General features: G+C 48.4%; 1 protein-coding gene across 9 annotated transcripts in view; it reads right to left on the bottom strand.

The window, feature by feature from the left end:
* Window positions 1-14656, bottom strand: part of PBX4 (PBX homeobox 4) — a 57187-nt gene that overhangs the window by 28137 nt on the left and 14394 nt on the right. For 7 of the 9 annotated variants that reach the window (XR_002518930.2, XR_002518931.2, XM_009193968.4 and 4 more), the window contains exon 2: window positions 8195-8268. Coding sequence is in view for 7 of the 9 variants with exons in the window: in XM_009193968.4 (XP_009192232.1) it covers window positions 8195-8268 (74 nt within the window). In the remaining 2 variants the exon portion in view is untranslated. Of the gene's footprint in view, window positions 1-2221; window positions 3043-8194; window positions 8269-8748; window positions 8797-14656 lie in introns of those variants that run through there. The other 2 variants (XM_009193972.3, XM_031659723.1) reach the window with 2 other exon arrangements.

Below are 14656 nucleotides of genomic sequence, written 5' to 3'. Positions count from 1 at the left end.
CTACATATTTATATATACTGATCCATTTTTCTGTCCAACAGACAGATACTTTGGCAATGATGGAATGTTCTAGATCTGTCTATTATAGGAGGCACCAGCCCTGTGTGGCTGCTGAGACTTGAAATGTCACTGGTGTGGCTGAGGAATGCACTGGTTAATTGCATTTGGTTTTAATTAATTCAAATGTAAACAGCCCTGCGGTGAGTGTCTGGAGCCACCTGGCTGATCAGACTCAGGGGCTCGATTCGTGAGTTACCCTGAGACTGAGGGGAGGAAAGGACACTCCAATCAACCTGGAGAATAAGTCCCCCAGCTCCTGGGGGTCTACTCCCAGAAGAACCCTAAAGAAATGTACATGGGACTCAGCCCCAGGGTACAGCTAATTAGAAAAAGGATCTCAGTTCCAGATAGGTGACTCGTGGGCCTTAGGGTGACTACTGGGACCAAGGAACCCCCATGAGCACCATGACACCCCAGCTTCCTGGCTGAACCTACAGAACCCCATTCTGTAATTGCAACAGACCTGAGAATGGCTTATGCCTGCCAACTACTAGCAAGGCCAATCATCAGTCAGGAAGACAAAAAGGCATTCCCTGATGTTATGCATTATTTACATTTGCTCCTCTGAACGGGGCTCTGTGCACTCCTATGGCACAGCAAGAGTTCCTGCAGCACAACAGGCCTGGCTGAGAGACTTCTCGTTTCCCAGAGACACAGTCACAGGGTAGAGAAGGCAAAGCAGGCCCCTTTTTGAGAACCGCCCAGGATGGGATGGCCGGGTGGGTCTGCAAGGGGCCTCTGGGGCTCAGTACGCCGTCTTGAAGCTGCCTGCCCACTCAAGATCTAAGATCCGAAGCTTTTCACACAAGCTGTCACTCATGCTCACGTGGAGGTAAAGCCTGAGCCATTCCAATGTGCCAGGCTGTCCCTGCTCTGGTGCCAAACACCACTGTGTGAATTCAGGCCACACCTGAGTCCTCACTGGGAACATCGATGTGACAAACTTTATTTTTTATTTTTTTTAGAGGCAGAGTCTCACTCTGTCACCCAGGCGGGGGTACAGTGGTGTCATCTCAGCTCACTGTAACCCTCACATCCTGGGTTCAAGTGATTCTTCTGCCTCAGCCTCCCATGTAGCTAGGATTACAGGCACCTGCCACCATGCCCGACTAGTTTTTGTATTTTCAGTAGAGATGGGTGGGTGAGGGAGGGGTGGGGGTGGTTCACCATATTGGCCAGGCTGGTCTCGGACTCCTGACCTCAGATGATCCGCCTGCCTCAGCCTCCCAAAGTGCTGGGATTACAGGCGTGAGCTACTGTACCTGGCCAACGTGACAAATCTTAAATCCAATGCTTTTGAATTCTGCAAGATACCTAGTCCCAGGGTCTCAGCAAAGGGACTGTGGCCAGTATCTGGTCCTCCCAGCTAAATTCAAAGCTCTGCAACTAATAAGGGTTGATTTTGTTCTCCTCAGAACAGCTCCTCCAGACACCGAGGAAGACAGCTGTTTCTGGGAAGGAGGGTTTGGGAGGAAATGCATACGCTGAGGATGTCCTTGGCCTTCAGAGACCACCTCAGGGCAGGAGCGCCCAGGCACTGTGGTGCGATGAAGCTGACCCGAGGAGATAAGCTTTGAGGCACCTGCCTGCATACCTCCGACAGGCCATTCCTCGGGTTCGCCAGGGAGTGCGGGCAGTGCATCTGGTGATGCCAGGTTTACATTGAGAACCACTTTCTTTTCAGGCTGCTGTGAGTGATAAGCCCTGTGTTCTAAGTCAGGCCCCCAGACACTGAATCTTCTGAACCTCATAAGGGGAACTGGATGAAAGGGATTTCAGTTAATATGTATCAGTCACCAACAACAGTTCTTCATTCAACAAAAACAAAGGCACCAGGACAGACCCTAAGAACATAGCGCATCCTGCACTGGCCAGGAATGGTCATTGTTCAGATGACACAGGTGGGTGTGTGGGGCCCATGAGCGCAGGCCATGAGAGACAGGCCCTGGGTCCCTTTCACAAGTGAGGACAGCATACAGGGGTGCAGCATGCAGCCTGGCTGCGGGTGACTGGTGTGCCCTGGGGAGGCCCCTGTCTCTTAGAGCTTCCCACTGCCCATCTGTAAAATAGGAGAAACAGGGTCTGCCCCAGGCTGTGCAGAGCTCTGGGGAACAATTCGAGGAAGGCCGGAGCTGCCTGCCCAGGCTCTATCAATACCCACCAGACTTAATGTGAGAACTGTGGGTTATATCCAGAAGCACGCCAAGACCTCGGCTCATGGGATTGCCCTTCGATAGGCGGCCCGTGGGTACCAGAGGGTGCAGGATCAGGACCATGAACGGTTTCCTCTGGCCTAAGGCTTGGCCATTCCTGGTCACGGGATGGGGACAGATGGAGCAGATTTGAGATCCTGTTTACTTTCCTGCCACTGGCTGTCTTGTCTCTGAGACTAGAAGGCTGAGGTGTTCCTCACATCAAGACCGGTGGCCCACAGGTAGGACCCACAGCACTCACTGACTGCACTTCTGATGTAAAAAGACATCTGAAAACACTCCAGGTGACACTCAGGAACAGGCAGCCCCCAGCTCCAGGCTTGTGCATTTCGGGGAGGAGCAGTTGCTGTCTCATCCCTGTCCTACTGCACCCCCCCAAAACATACCCCGTTCCCAGCCATTTGAGCCAGTCAGTGGGAAGAAACCATTAGTTTCCAAGGAAATGCCCAGGTGGCCCATGATCTGAGCCCTGCAGTGGCCTTGGGACTCAGCTTAGAGGAATCAAAAGTCCTGAGTGGCCAGGTGCAGTGGCGCATGCCTGTAACCCCACACCTTGGGAGGCTGAGGCAGGAGGATCACTTGAGCTCAGGAGTTCAAGGCCAACCTGGGCAACATACTAAGACCTCCTCCCCCGAAAAAAAGTCCTCAGTGACCCCTGGACATGGCGGTGTGTGCCTGTGATCCCAGCCACTGGGGAAGCTGTGGTGGGAGGATCACTTAAGCCCAGGAGTTTGAGGCCAGTCTGGGCAACACAGTGAGGCTCTGTATCTTAATTTAAATAAATAAATAAATTAATTAAAAATTAAAAATGTCACTGGGCGTGATGGCGCATGGCTGTAATCCCAGCGCTTTAGGAGGTTGAGGGGGCAGATCACCTGAGGTTGGGAGTTCGAGACCAGCCTGACCAACATGGTGAAACCCTCTCTCTACTAAATACAAACAGTTACCTGGGTATGGTGGCAGATGCCTGTAATCCCAGCTACTCGAGAGGCTGAGGTAGGAGAATTGCTTGAACCTGGGAGGCGGAGGTTGCAGTGAGCCGAGATCACGCCATTGCACTCCAGCCTGGGCAACAAGAGCGAAACTCTGTCTAAAAACATAAAATGTCCTCAGCATGGCCCTCAAAGCCTAGGAGGATGGGGGGGCAGGGCCATGCCAGGGGTTGAAATGTACAGACATCTCGGTTGCACTTGTTGGCAACAGTTGTCATCAACTCTTGTTTTCCCTCCTGAAACTGCTGAATTTGAGACTAACAGACTCATGCAGTAACATCCACACAGGGGCAGCTGGAATCATGAAGAGGCGTGCCCAGGTTGAACACTCACACTCTCAAAAACCAGTTTCTCATTCAGCCCCAGCAGCTCACAGGTAGGAAGAAGGTCAAGAATGACAGCTTCCCGACACTACAGTTGATTAAAGTACTTCTTTTTTTTTTTAGACAGGGTCTTACTCTGTTGCCCAGGCTGGAGTGCAGTGGCGCATGTTGTCTCACTGCAATCTTCGCCTCCTGGGTTCAAGCAACTCTCCTGCCTCAGCCTCCTGAGTAACTGGGATTATAGGCACATGCCACCACCTAGCTAATGTTTGCATTTTTAGTAGAGACGGGGTTTCGCTATGTTGGTCAGGCTGGTCTCGAACTCCCGATCTCAGGTGGTCCACCCGTCTTGGCCTCCCAAAGTGCTGGGATTATAGGCGTGAGTCATGGCACCCAGCCTTAAAAGTACTTTTTAAAATAGCTTTTTATTATTACTAAATTCCAGATGTTGCATTGCTAAATACCTGCTGTGGGCAATGGGGAGCCCCCAAAGGCTGCTTCCTGGGGTCAGGGTCAGGGGTGAGCAGGAGACAATTTGGGCTGCCTGTGCCTAGTGGTACACATGCCTCTGCAGGTGGTCCTGACACTGACTTATTTTTATTAGGTGAAAAGTGAAATGGGCCAACATTACACAATTCCACAATACTAAGGAACACGTGACCACAGCCAGTGTCTCCAGGGGGTGGATACACACTGGCCGTGTCCTCTCTGAGCAGTTCCCTCAGCCCACAGGACTTGGGGCTTGTTCGGGTGCAGGGTCCCCACTTGTCCAGCTCACCATACGAATGCTGAAGCACCAGCAGGGAGTGCTGCCAGGGAGCTGAGGGCAAATTTGCTTAAAACCAGTTCCCTGCTAACAAGAAACTTGTGTGTCTGGTTCCCCAGGAAAGCCTAACCATTGTGTTTCAATTTCCATAGCACCTGCTCCCCACAATTTAAATAAGGAACAGATCAGATAGGTCATCAAATATTCACACACCCCTGAGAGGCATCTGAGGTGGGCAGGAAGCCAGGGGCATCACAGCCCAGCAACTGGCCCCGGTGGGGAGGATGACCTGGCACTGGGTGTTGGAGACCAACAGGGGGCGGATCAAGTGGAGGCTGTCAGCAGCATCAGTCTGCTGGGGGGTGGGGACACAGAGGGGTCTGCTTGGCTGGGGGATTAAGTATACTTGGGGGTGAAGGTGGGAGATGGATTACACAAGCAAAAGTACTGAGGACAACAGGAGCAGGCTCTCACTGTTGGAGAAAGGAGTCACAAACCTGGAAAGAGAGAAAAATAGTGGGAACCCTGTGGTGAACTAGAATTAAAGATATTGGAATGGGCCAGGTGCAGTGGCTCACGCATGTAATCCCGGCCCTTTGGGAGGCCAAGGTGGGAGGATTGCTTGAGCCCAGAAGGTTGAGGCTGCAATGAGCTGTGACTTCACCATTGCATTCCAGCCTGGTGACAGCATGAGACCCTGTCTCAAAAATAAAAATAAGCTGGGCACGGTGGCTCACATCTGTAATCCCAGCACTTTGGGAGGATGAGGCGGGCGCGTCACTTGAGGTCAGGAGTTTGAGACGAGTCTGGCCAACATGATGAAACCCTGTCTCTACTAAAAATACAAAATTAGCCAGGCGTGGTAGTGCACACCATAATCCCAGCTACTCGGAGGCTGAGGCAGGAGAAATGCTTGAACCTGGGAGGCTGAGATTGCACCACTGCACTCCAGGCTGGGCAAGAGAGTGAGAATGAATGAATGAATGAATGAATGAATAAACAAAAATAAAGATATTGTAATGAACGCATGGTTTTTAACATATACAGACATACGAGAACAGATGTGAATGTGTGCGCACCTGTGTGTGTGTACACACACGTCTGTAATAACCCACAAATATTCCTTAGCTCTGTGTCCTAAGAGTGTCCAAGAGCAGCAACACCCCAACAGCAATGAGCACATCAAGGGCCAAGATTTACTCTGAAAGGAATCAGGGCTCCTTAGAGGATTGGGTGAAGCAGGCAGAGGCAGAACAGAATACAAGCCTGGTTGGGCACAGTGGCTCATGCACGTAATCCTGGCACTTTGGGAGGCCAGGAGTTTGAGACCAACCTGGGCAACATGACAAAATCCTCTCTCTACAAAAAATACAAAAATTAGCTGGGCAAGTTGGCTCGCACCTGTAGTCCCAGCTACTTGGGAGGATGGAGTGGGAGGATCACCCACCCAAGAGGCTGAAGTGGGCCGAGATTATGTCACTGCCCTCCAGCCTGGGTGACAGAGTGAGACCCTGTCTCCAAAAAAAAAACAAAAAAAACAAAAAAAAAAGCCCAGGTGTGGTGGCTCACGCCTGTAATCCCAGCACTTTGAGAGGCAGAGGCAGGTGGATCACCTGAGGTCAGGAGTTCAAGACCAGGCTGCTAACATGGTGAAACCCCATCTCTAATAAAAAATACAAAAAATTAGCTGGGTGTGGTGGCGGGCACCTGTAATCCCAGCTACTCGGGAGGCTGAGGCAGGAGAATCGCTTGAACCCAGGAGGTGGAGTTTGCAGTGAACCAAGATCGCGCCATTGCACTCCAGCCTGGGCAACAAGAGTGAAACTCCATCTCAAAAAAATAAAAATAAAAATAAATTCACACTGGTGAGGGTTAGGGACATCATGTCCTCATAGCATTTAGGTGAAACTTAAATGTAGATTTAAACTTGAATTTCTCCTTTAGTTACCACATCCCTTCTGACAGCTGGGCAGGAGACATGCTTACATATATGAATTCACACAGTCCTCAACAGTCCTCAGTAACCACGAGCTAAGTATTATTATTGCCCCCAAATCAGAGGAGGGCCAGGAACAGAGAAAGGTTCAGCCAAGGACCAGGGTCATGCAGCCAGAGGTGGAGGCAGGATCCAGACCCTCTTGCTGTTCTCTATCACTGTATATGTCAAGTACACATCAATCTTGCACCAAAACAGTGTTCAGAAAGAAACACACTTTTGTACAACATATACACTTTCCAGAAGCCTCTGCATATATGAAGTGCTATGCTCCAAAGTGACACACAAAATTCAAATAATTGACCTCAAGAGACCAACTCACTCAAAGAAATCAAGTGACCCTTTGTGCAGACGACCACTGATTTAAATACCTTATTTGGTGGCCCCACTTGTAAGCTATTTTCAAATTGTTATTAACCTTGACCAAGTGATCAAGGTCAATGGTAGCAGTGACAGGACATACTGACAGCATGTTTTCCCCGACACAATGTGCCGAGGACACACACACCACCTCTGTGGAACTCTGGCCACAAACTCACAACTTCGGTCCAATCTAGAGGAAACGTCAGACAAACCGCACTGACAGATGTTCTACAAAATGACTGAGCGCTTCTCCTTAAAATGGTCAACATCGTTCATGGATGACAAGGTCACAGATCACAGGGGACCAAAGAGACATGATGACTCAATACAATGTGGGATTCAGGGCAGAAAAGGGCATTAGGGCAAAAACTGGGGAACTCCAAATGAGGTCTGTAGTTCAGTTAAAGAGCTCTGTACTCAACGTAATTTCCTGGTTTCCATATTTGTACTATGGCTCTGAAGGCGTTGACGAGATAGGAAGCCCAAAGAAGGAGATATGAGAACTCTGTGCTATTTTTTCAACTTTTCTTTTCTTTCTTTTTTTTTTTTGAGACAGAGTCTTACTCTTGTTGCCCAGGCTGGAGTGCAATGGCGCGATCTCGGCTCACTGCAACCTCCGCCTCCTGGGTTCAGGATTCTCCTGAGGTGATTCTCCTGCCTCAGCCACCCAAGTAGCTGGGATTACAGGCATGTACCACCACACCCAGCTAATTTTGTATTTTTAGTAGAGACGCGGTTTCACCATCTTGGCCAGGCTGGTCTTGAACACCTGACTTCGTGATCCACCTGCCTCGGCCTCCCAAAGTGCTGGGATTACAGGTGTGAGCCATCGTGCCCAGCTGACAAAATTGTTCTTATTCAACTTCCCTAAGTCTGTCATTTTTACTTTTTCTATATAACTGAATGCTAAGCACCTCTTAGATCTTCAACCTAGAATGCAGCTGCTTGTTACTGATTTGCAACAGTATTTCTCAGTTATAAACTACAAAATAAATCAGTGTGCATACCAGAAACCAGGGCAAGGATAAGGCAGAAAGAAAACATCCTAGCGGTCTTCTGCAAGACAGAAGGGACGAGCAAAATTGCCCACCATGCACATCAGGGCTGAGACAAGACCAGAGGTATGTGTGGCTGCCGCAGCTCTAAACACACATAGGAAGTGGTTTTTTTTTTTGTAACAGAGTTTCACTGTTATTGCCCAGGCTGGAGTGCAGTGGCGTCATCTCGGCTCACTGTAACCTCCGCCTCCCAGGTTCAAGTGATTCTCCTGCCTTAGCCCCCCCAAGTAGCTGGGACTACAGGCATGTGTCACCACGCTTGGCTAATTTTTGTATTTTTAATAGAGACAGGGTTTCTCCATGTTGGTTAGGCTGGTCTCGAATCCAACCTCAGGTGATCTGCCCACCTCAGCCTCCGAAAGTGCTGGGATTACAGGCATGAGCCACTGTGCTCGGCCCGGAAGTGTCTTCTAAACAGCCTACCTGTCTTTTCCTTGATCTCACAGAGCACGCTGAACAGAGCAGGCTTCATCCGATGGCAATTCAGAGCATGCTTTCTGAAAGGGAGGTGACAGAGGAGGGTGTGAGAAAAGAACAGTCATCATTTTATCCCCAAGAGTAAAGATCTTCCATATTGAGAAATCAAACCAAACGAGGTCTACCATTCTGACTATAGATAAGCTGCCTTACGAAAATGCAGTACAGTCACATTTCATGAATTTGATTTGCACAAAATCAATATAAAGGCCAGGCGTGGTGGCTCATGCCTGTAATCCCAGCACTTTGGGAGGCTGAGGCAGGCAGATCACTTGAGGTCAGGAGTTTGAGACCAGCCTGGCCAACATGGTAAAACGCTGTCTCTATTAAAAATACAAAAATTGGCTGGGCACGGTGGCTCACGCCTATAATCCCAGAACTTTGGGAGGCCAAGGTGGGCGGATTGCCTGAGGTCAGGAGTTCGAGACCAGGCTGGCCATCATGGTGAAACCCTGTCTCTACTAAAAATACAAAAATTGGTCAGGCATGGTGGTGCACACCTGTAATTCCAGTTGCTCAGGAGGCTGAGGCAGGAGAACTGCTTGAACCCGGGAGGCAGAGGTTGCAGTGAGCCGAGATCATGCCATTGTACTCTAGCCTGAGTGACAGAGTGAGACTCCATCTCAAAAAAAAAAAAAAAAAAAAAGAAAAGAAAATTAGCTGGGCATGGTGTCATGTACCTGTAATCCCAGCTACTCAGGTGGGTGAGGAGAACTGCTTAAACCTGGGAGGCAGAGGTTGTAGTGAGCCAAGATTGTGCCACTGCACTCCAGCCTAGGCAATAGAGTAAGACTCTGTCTCAACAACAATAATAATAATATAAAATTATACACAAATATTAAAAACATTTCCCATTATATGTTAAAGATTAAGCAATGCAAATAACTCATCAAAAACTATTGCAAGGCATTAGTGGCTCATGTCTAATCCCAACAGTTTGGGAGGCCAAGGCAGGAGGATCACTTGAGCCCAGAAACTTAAGATCGGCCTGGGCAACATGGTGAGACCCACTCTCTTCAAAAATTTGAAAATTAGCTGGGCATGGTGGTATACCTGTAGTCCCAGTCCCTCGGGAGGCTGAGACAGGAGGATGGCTTGAGCCCATGAGTTAGCGGCTGTAGTGAGCTATGAACACGCCACTGTACTCCAGCCAGCGTAAGAGACCTTGTCATTAAGACGAAAGGAAAAAAAAAAAGGCCGGAGGCAGTGGCTCATGCCTGTAATCCCAGCACTTTGGGAGGCCTACGCAGACGGATTGCCTGAGGTCAGGAGTTTGAGACTAGCCTGGCCAACATGATGAAACCCCATCTCTACTAAAAATACAAAAAAGCTGGGCGTGTTGGTATACCCCTGTAATCCCAGCTACTCAGGAGGTTGAGACAGGAGAACTGCTTGAACCAGGGAAGCAGAGGTTGCAGTGAGCTGAGATCGCGCCACTGAACTCCAGCCTGGGCGACAGAGTGAGCCTCCGTCTCAAAAAAGAAAAGCAAAGAAAAAGAAAAGAACTATGAAATGTCAAGGTCCAATGACTTGAAATCTGTGTTCACGCTATGGTCCTGCAGTGGCCTATCCTGGTGCATAAGCAAAAGCACCAATCATCTTCTTCCAGTGTCACTTGGCAGGTGTTTACTGAGTACCTACTATGTGCCACACACCATTCTGACATCAGAGAACAGACAGTTGAGGTTTTTACACATGGGGCGGTTAAGATGGAGGGAGTGAGACACCAAAAATACACACCAACAAGAAACCCATCAGCCATGGCAGTTGCTTTGGGGCGACTGGGGTCACATGACAGTGATGGTTAGAAGGCTTTTTGGAATTTCCATGTCTCTGAGGTGACATCAAAGCTGAGATCAGAATGAGAAGGAGAAATCAACCAAGAAAAGGGCTGGAGAGAGGTATGGTTTAGGCAGAAGAAACAGCCAAGCACAAAGGCCCTGTGGGAACACACTGGGTTCAGTACTGGCTATTTGAGACCAGGGTGCTGAGCGTTAGGAGTGAGGGAGAGAGCTAGAGTGGCAAGTGGAGATTGACTCTAAGGGCCTTGAAAGTCATGGGGACAACTCTGGTTTTTGCTCACTTGGGATGGGAACTGTGGTTGGCAGAATAATGGCTCCCAAAAGGGTCCACATGCTAATCCTCAGAACCCTAAATATGGTACTTTACAAAACATGGGAAAAATAATTCTGCCAATGTAATTAAGGTTAAGGACCCTGAGATGGAGAGATTAACCTGGATTATCTGGGTGGGTCTACTGTCATCACATGACTCTTAAAAGTAGAGAACCCCTGTAATCCCAGCACTTTGGGAGGCCGAGACTGGTGGATCACGAGGTCAGGAGATTGAGACCATCCTGGCTAACATGGTGAAATCCCGTCTCCACTAAAAAATACAAAAAACTAGCTGGGCGAGGTGGCGGGCGCCTGTAGTCCCAGCTACTCGGGAGGCTGAGGCAGGAGAATGGCGTAAACCCAGCAGGCGGAACTTGCAGTGAGCCGAGATCCGGCCACTGCACTCCAGCCTAGGCAACAGAGCGAGACTCCGTCTCAAGAAAAAAAAAAGTAGAGAACCTTTCCCAGATGTGGGCAGAGAAAGTCTTGATGATGTAAGGGTTGGAGAGATGCTATGCTGCTGGCCTTTATCATGGAGGAGGGGACCATGAGCAAAGAATGCAGGTGGCCTCAACGGGCTGGAAAAGGCAAGGAACCAGTCCATGGGCTCAATGGGCAACACCTTGATTTTAGCCCAGAGTGCCCATGTTGGCTTTCTGACCTACAGAAACATAAAATCGGTGGCTCATGCCTATAATTGCAGCGCTTTGGGAGGCCGAGGCAGGCAGATGGCTGAGGTCAGGAGTTTGAGACCAGCCTGGGACAAGAGGTACACACCAACACGCCTGGCTACATTTTGTATTTGTTGTAGAGATGGGGTCTCATTATGTTGCCCAGACTGCGCTCGGCCAAGAGAAGAATTTCATGGAGAGAAGAGTAACCTGTGCGAAATGCTGCTGAGAGATCAAGCAGAATAAGAACGCAGAAGAGAATCTGAGGCTGGGCGCGGTAGCTCACACCTGTAATCCCAGCACTATGGGAGGCTGAGGCGGGAGGATCGCCTGAGCTCAGGAGTACAAGACCAGTCTGGGCAACATAGCAAGAACCTGTCTCTAAAAAATAAATGTATAAATGAATAACGAAAATTCAGATTTAGTAACATGAAGGTCATAGGGAGCTCAGCAGCGGGGAAACAAGGTTGGAAGAGAATGTGGAGGTGAAGAGGAAGCGGAAGCAGCAATCACAAAGTCTTTGATGTTTATCATAAGGGAGATCAAACAAACATAACAGGTGCCAAAAGACAGGGTGTGTGTTAATCATGCTTTCTTCTTTTTCTTTTTGAGACAGGGTCTTGCTCTGTTGCCCAGGCTGGACTGCAGTGGCCATGTTGTGCCCGAACACAACCAATCCTCCCGCCTCAGCCTCCTGAGTAGCTGGGACTACAAGTGGTGCTACCACGCCTGGCTAATTTTTAAGAAATGTTTTTGCAGAGCTGAAGTCTCACTATATTGCCCAGGCTGTTCTTGAACTCCTAGACTCAAGAGATCCTCCCGCCTTGGCCCCTCAAAATATTGGGATTATAGGCATGAGCCTGGACTATTAATTATGTTTTTTTTTTTATCTTGCTTTGACATTCTGGGGCTTGGAGAGACTGCCCTTCCCAGGACTAGCTTATTACTACAGACAGCAAACAGTTTGCCAAAGAACATGCCATTCATATGCAAATCAACCAATCAAAAGCCCACATTCCCAATCATCTTCTTCATTTAATGCCGACACACAAAGCCAATAATTTCCCAGCCGTAAATCACCCCAGGGCCAGGTACTGACCAACTAGAGACCACTCTAGCGCAGAGCCTGCCAAAATTATTTCAACTATCTAACTTAAGCTTGCTCAAACTTGCCTGCCATGCCATGCCCGTTCCTTCCTAAGGAAATCACTATAAAAGTTCTGGGCCGTGTTTTCCCTCCCTCCACTGTCGCCCACTGACCCAGGTGCTTCCCCATGTGGCCCTGCATGGCACGGTGTGCCCCCTCCTCTGGAGCTGTAAGTAATAAACTTCCCTTTCAACAGAGCAGTTGTCTCCATGCTTGTCATCTTACCATACCTCATTAAAACAAATCCCGGGTACAAAGCAAGGTCAAGCGGTAAGTCAAAGGAGGTTTTTTTCCTTTTTTCTTTTCTTTCTTTTTTTTTTTTTAAGACAGACTTTTACTCTATCGCTCAGGCTGGAGTGCAGTGGTGCAATCATGGCTCACTGCAACCTCCACCTCGTGGCTTCAGGTGATTCCCCCGCCTCGACCTCCAGAGCAGCTGGGATTACAGGTGCCTGCTACCACACACAACTAATTTTTGTATTTTTAGTAGAGACGGGGTTTTGGCATGTTGGCCAGGCTGGTCTTGAATTCCTGGCTTCAAATGATATACCGGCCTCAGCCTCCCAAAGTGCCGGGATTATAGATGTAAGCCACTATGCCCAGCCTGATGTCTTTGACTGTTCTTAAAGATAGGAGGTACTGGCACATGCTTATATGCCAAAAAGCCAGTCTAGAGAGAGAATTTCATAATGCAAGGATAGGGTAACTGGCCAGGCACAGTGGCTCATGCCTGTAATCCCAGCACTTTGAGAGACTGATGTGGGCAGATCACTTGAAATCAGGAGTTCAAGACCAGCCTGGCCAACATAGTGAGACAATATCTCTGCTAAAAATACAAAAATTAGCCGGGTGTGATGGAGTGTGCCTGTAATCCCAGCTACTCAGGAGGATGAGGCAGGATAATTTGCTTGAACCCAGGGGGTGGAGGTTGCAGAGAGCTGAGATCACGCCACTGCATCCCAGCGAGTGAGACTCAGTCTCAAGAGGAAAAAAAAAAAAAAAGAATAGGGTAACTGGTATGTGCGTGTAGCAGAACTTCTGTGAACAACTTTGATGAGTACTATGCTATTAACATTTACTATTATGATGATTTTAAATCCTGTAACTCTGTCATTCAAGCATCCATTATGAAAAGATCCATTATTAAAAGCCACAGCTGAATAATGTATCTGAAAATCAATAACTTCACAACAGAAATCAGATTTGATTAACACCATGAGAGGCCGGCATGATGGCTCATGCCTGTAATCTCAGCACTTTAGCAGGCCAAGATGGATGGATCACTTGAGCTCAGGAGTTTGAGACCAGCCTGGCCAACATGGCAAAATCCTGTCTCTCCTAAAAATGCAAAAACTTAGATGGGCATGGTGGTGTACACCTGTAATCCTAGCTACTTGCTGAGGCACAAGAATTGCTTAAACCCAGGAGGTGGAGGCTGCAGTGAGCCAAGATCACATCACTGCACTCCAGCCTGGGCAACAGAGCAAGATTCCAAAAAAAAAAAAAAAAAAAAAGGAATACAACTGGGGTGCAAAACTAAAATCTTTGTCTCTGAACTTCAAATATAAAATGATTATGGGGGATGAGATGAGATATGAACTTCCAAAAATCTTAAACCTGAACGTTAGTCTTTCTTATTTATTTTTATTTTTTGAGACGGAGTGGCCCTCGCTCTGTGGCCCAGGCTGGAGCACAGTAGCGCAGTCTTGGCTCATTGCAACCTCCGCCTCCTAGGTTCAAGTGATTCTCCTGTCTCAGCCTCCTGAGTAGCTGGAACAACAGGTGCGTGCCACCACACCCGGCTACCTTTTTGTATTTTTAGTAGAGACGGGGTTTCACTGTGTTAGCCAGGATGGTCTCGATCTCCTGACCTTGTGATCCACCTGCCTCGGCCTCCCAAAGTGCTAGGATTACAGGTGTGAGCCACCATGCCCGGCCATGTTAGTCTTTCTTATAAGGTATACAGTCATTGATCACATGAGATATTCAGCTTAAAATATTAAACATTTTCTTTCCACAGTATCGGTATTAACATTAATTAAAATGGACTCTGGTTATAGCTCATCTTCTGGAAATTTAACTTTTTCTCTTTAAAAAAATATTTAATATAAAAATAGAAGAAACCTGGGGAACATGGTGAAACCCCATCTCTATAAGAAACACAAAAAATTGTCGGGCACAGTGGCTCACGACTGTAATCCCAGCACTTTGGGAGGCTGAGGCGGGCGGATCATGAGGCCAAAAGATTGAGACCATCCTGGCCAACGTGGTGAAACCCCGTCTCTACTAAAAATACAAAATTCAGCTGGGCATGGTGGCGCACACCTGTAGTCCCAGCTACTCAGGAGGCTGATGTAGGAGAATCACTTGAGCCTGGGAGGAGGAGGTTGCAGTGAGCTGAGATCGCGTCACTGCACTCCAGCCTGGTGACAGAACAAGGCTCTGTTTCAAATAATAATAATAATACAAAAAATAA

This window comes from Papio anubis, chromosome 20 (genome assembly GCF_008728515.1).
Source record: "Papio anubis isolate 15944 chromosome 20, Panubis1.0, whole genome shotgun sequence".
Taxonomy (NCBI): Eukaryota; Metazoa; Chordata; class Mammalia; order Primates; family Cercopithecidae; genus Papio; species Papio anubis.
This window is presented reverse-complemented; position numbering and strand designations above follow the sequence as displayed.